We start from the raw sequence: 4,815 nt of genomic DNA, 5'->3' as shown, positions 1-4,815 counted from the left end.
TATCTGGCGGTTCGGCCTCTTTCGGCATGGGGGACGGATGTCCGTTTCCTTTGCCTGGCCTGATGAGTCTGTCTGGGACCCAAATTGGTGATTCGGCATCCTGTGGGAAAACACAAGCATAGCCTCGTCCAGAGGCAATTAGCACATCTGGCCCCTTCCATAGGCCAGTTAATTGGTCTTTCCATCTGACCAGGGGTTTAGGAGCACTCTCCTTCTCCGCCCAATGTCTTTCGGTGGCTGTAAGCCCCTGGTTATCTGTATTTACATGATTCAAAACGAATAGGGAATGGCTAAGCAATTGATGGGGAGTTGTATACTTACCTGTTGACCTTAACTTTTGAATCTGTGCTTTAATATTCTAATGTATATGTTCCACAATGGCTTGCCCTTGTGGGTTGTATGGAATTCCTGTGACATGGGCTATGTTCCACTGTTGATAAAAATGCTCTAAGGTTTTTGTCACATAGGCAGGTGCATTGTCAGTCTTTATTTTCTTCGGGATACCCATGTAAGAGAAACTCTGCACCAGGTGTTGTATTACATCTTTCACTGCCTCTCCCGTTCTGGCAGAGGCAAACACCATGTATGAGTAGGTGTCCACTGTGACATGGACATAACTCAATTTTCCAAACTCTGATATGTGAGTCACATCCATTTGCCATAAAATGTGAGGTTTTAATCCTCGTGGATTAACTCCCATCTTTAATGTATGTCCCCAATCTGGACAATGAGGACAAGATTTAATTATTTTTCTTGCCTGTTCACGAGTAACTTGAAAATGATATCTAAGTGTAGTAGCATTTTGATGATGTAGATCATGACTCTTTTAGCTGTCTCTACAGCCTGTATGATTTTTGTTAGTGAATCTGTTAAAGCATTTCCTTGGGCTATAGGACCTGGAAGCCCCGAGTGGCCCCTCACGTGCCCTATAAAATATTTATTCTGTCTCTGTTGAATAGATTCTTGTAACTGTTTTAATTTGAGATAAATCTTGGTTCTCGGCGACAGGACTGTCGACTCTATTTCCGGAAACAAGTTAAATATATATTTGGAGTCTGTGTAAATGTTGAAAGCCTGTTTTACTTCTGTAAAAGCTATTAAGACTGTTTTAATTTCAGCCTGTTGAGCTGAATATCTTGAATTCTTCTTAATAATGGAGTCCCTATTTTGTATACACACCACTGATCGTCCACTTGAGGACCCATCAGTGATTATATTGATTCTATCTTCTAATGGAGTTTTAGAATATCCTCTATGGAAAATCACCTCATTTTCTAATACAAAAGTTAAAACTGGGTCCTGAGGTAAATGGAAAATTATTTTCCCTGTAAAGCCAATTAAGGATATGATCCATTCATCATTTTTTTGTAATAATTGTTCTAGTTGAGCTTTATTATATGGGATGACAATAATATACACATCTCTTCTAAATAATTCCTTAGACCTGTGTCTTCCCTTGATAATCAATTGAGTGCATAGGGTATCATAAGAAACCAAAACTTTATGTGAAATATGAGGTAAATGAATCCATTCCAATATCCCATTCTGCCACAGGCAGGCTGTGGGGGTATAATTAGTTTTTAGAATGTACAAGGACCACTCTTCAGCAGGATCCAAGCATTGGACCCTTGTTAGAGTCAATTTTTCATTTACTTTCTTTAATGCCTCACATGCCTCAATAGTCAATTGTCTGGTAGATATGGGTTAGGATCTCCATTAAGTATCTCAAATAATGGTTTCAACTCTCCGGTAGTTATTTTCAAGTACGGTCTGATCCAATTAATATTACCCAAAGGCTTCTGAAAATCATTTAACGTTCTTAGTCTATCATGTCTTATCTGTAATATCTGATATGTTATATTATTATCTCTAATATTGGTACCTAAATACTTCAAATTATCATATTTCTGAATTTTCTCCTCAGAGACAATCAAGCCAAATTCCTCCAAAGCATTTACAATGTCAAATAATTGTTGGTCCACTATGGCCCTCTGAGGGTGGGCTATCAATATATCATCCATATAATGAATCATATATGAATTTTTACATTTTTTCTTGACGGGAGAAATGGCCTGATCCACAAATTTTTGACATAATGTGGGACTATTTTTTATCCCCTGTGGGAGTACTTTTCACTGATATCGTTGATAGGGTCGTTGGTAATTTGAAGAAGGAACACTAAAGGCAAATCTCTTACAATCCTTAGGATGTAACTTTATATTAAAGAAACAATCTTGTAGATCTATAATTATTACCTCCCAGTTCTTGGGGACTGCCACCGGGGATGGCAGTCCAGGCTGGAGGGCCCCCATGTCATATATGGTGCTATTAATTGCCCTTAGGTCTTGTAGTAATCTCCATTTACCTGATTTCTTCTTTATAACAAACACCGGAGTGTTCCATGGGCTATGGTTTCCTCTATGTGTCCTAGCCTCAATTGTTCCTGGACTAATTCCTGTAAAGCTTGTAATTTTTCTTCTTTTAGGGGCCATTGATTGAGCCATACAGGCTGCTCAGATCTCCACGATATTTGATCTGCGAACAGGTTGTCCTCAATGGCCCCCATCAAAAATCCTGTTCTGTTGTGACCAATTTTACATCCATGTCTTTCATAATGTCTCTTCCCCAGGGGGTAAATGGTAATGTAGGTATGACATAAGGCTGTATGTTACCTGTCTTGTTCTCATGTTCCCAAATCAGAGGCTCACTGCTTCTTGCTATTCCTGAGGCCATGTCTAAGTCCTGTAGGGAATTCTCTGTTTGATGGATGGCCCAATGAGAAGGCCAGTCTTTTCCTGAAATGCATGTCTTATCTGCCCCTGTGTCAAGAAGGCCTACAAACTTTCTACCATTAAGATAAATAGTGAGCATTGGCCTGCTTTCCTTGATTTCTTTGACCCAATGTATGTGGTCAGTAGATCCAAACTCTCCCAGTCCTCTTTCTGACTGGAGCACTGGATTGGGCAGCTTTAAATATGGCAAGAGTAATATCTGGGCGATACGCTCTCCTTGGTGTATGATGACTGTATGTTTGGTTGTTTTAACAATAATTTTTATTTCCCCTTGATAATCTGTATCTATGACTCCTGGAAGGACCTCTAGGCCCTTCTTATAGTTGGAACTTCTTCCTATAAGGAGCCCTGTAACTCCATCAGGTAGAGTTCCCCTTACTGCTGTAGGGACTAAAACCGTCCCTTCTTCCATAGAAATGATGACATCGAACTTGGAAGAGAGATCTAAACCCGCGCTTCCGGGTGTAGGTAATGAATAGTGAATGGAATTGCCTCGGGGTTTAACTCCGAGGTTTGACCTTTATTTTTCTCTCTTTGTATGGGGCTGAGAGGCTGCCCCTCATCTAGTTTTTTGTTTCTTCTTCCTTTTTATCTGTAATCAAATTTCTATCCTTGTCATACTTTGATCTACACTCACTTTTCCAATGCCTGCCCTTCTTGTAGCGCGGGCACAGGCCAGGAGGGGGGCGTTTGCCCTCCCCTTGACCTCTTTTGTAATCTTTTTTTTTTTGGGGGGGAGCTGGGGACCGAACCCAGGGCCTTGCGCTTCCTAGGCAAGCGCTCTACCACTGAGCTAAATCCCCAACCCCGTAATCTTTTTTTAAATGTCCCACTTCTCCACATGAGTAACAAGTGGGGCCAGAGTTGTCCCTAGCATTGTTTCCTCCATATGTTTGTTTAACAAAGGCTTCGTACTTCTGTCCTCTCATGGCAGCAGCATAGGCCATCCCCTGTACCACTGTAGGAGAGGCATCTATGCAGGCCTTGACATAGTCCTGTATACTTCCCGTTTTTCTCACTGATCTTATAAGATCCTGGCATAGTGAATTAGCATTTTCCCATGCCAATTGCTTTAAGAGCATTTTAGCCCCTTCTCCTGGGGGCATCATTCTGTGGATAGCTTCCTCCAGTCTAGAGACAAAGGTCTCATAAGATTCCTCATTTCCTTGTTTTATTCCTGCCAAGACAGTCTTTTTTGACCCAGGAGGCGGGATTGCTCTCCAGGCCAAAACAGCGTTGGTAGTAACCTCTTTTAGGATAAACTTGGGTATTTTTACCTGAGAAGCAGGGGCAACAAATGCTCCTGTCCCCAGCATCATCTCTAAAGTTACCTCGGGCCCCCTTTTTCCTGAGGATTTTTGTACAGTTTCTTTGCTCTTGTCTTCATATTCTGTCCTCCAGAGGATATAATCCCCCGGGGAGAGAGTTGCTTTGGCAGTCTGGTGCCAGTCATGCGGAGTTAACCATTGGCTGGCCACCATGTCCACTATCTGTATAGTGTAGGGTGCCGAAGGCCCCATGGTTCGTATGGCAGCTTGTAATTCCTTTAATGTTTTTAGGGGTAATGGTTCTCATGTGGGGGAATCTTCATCATCACTGTCTCCTGTATAGACCACTGGGAAAACGAAGGAAGTGTCACCTTGCTCCCTAGCTTGAGCCATGGCCCCTGCGAAACCCACTGGAGGTAGTAGTTTTCTGTGAGCGGCTGGTATTGGGAGTGCTTTAGATCCCTTGGATCCCTTTTTCACTGTAAAGACCAGATCATCATCATGGTGATATCTAGCTGCCTCCTCTTCTAGATCATCCCAATCCCCTGGGGAGAGGTCATCGTCATCATCCAATGAACCATCATCCAAAGGTTCATCTTTGAGGGGGTCTTTCTAAACAAGGGGTTTATTAGTTCCATAAGTCTTTTCCCTGACTTCCTTAACCTTAACTTCAGTAACATCATCATAAGGCAAATCATACACTGGTTCCTCAACATCCTTCTCTGATTGTGCCTCAGCTGATAACAAGATCAAAT

General features: G+C 41.9%; 1 protein-coding gene across 1 annotated transcript; it reads right to left on the bottom strand.

Moving 5' to 3' along the window:
• Positions 1 to 3,574: 3,574 nt before the first annotated feature.
• On the bottom strand, positions 3,575 to 4,312 carry LOC148002722 (endogenous retrovirus group K member 10 Gag polyprotein-like). The gene has a single exon (XM_087574830.1). The coding sequence runs from the start codon at positions 4,310 to 4,312 to the stop codon at positions 3,575 to 3,577; it is 738 nt and encodes a 245-aa protein (XP_087430956.1).
• Positions 4,313 to 4,815: the final 503 nt, after the last annotated feature.

The sequence above is a fragment of the Rattus norvegicus genome, chromosome 10 (genome assembly GCF_021556685.1).
Source record: "Rattus norvegicus strain SHRSP/BbbUtx chromosome 10, alternate assembly SHRSP_T2T, whole genome shotgun sequence".
Taxonomy (NCBI): domain Eukaryota; kingdom Metazoa; phylum Chordata; class Mammalia; order Rodentia; family Muridae; genus Rattus; species Rattus norvegicus.
The sequence above is the reverse complement of the archived record's forward strand: the minus strand, read 5'-3'. Positions and strand labels throughout refer to the sequence as shown.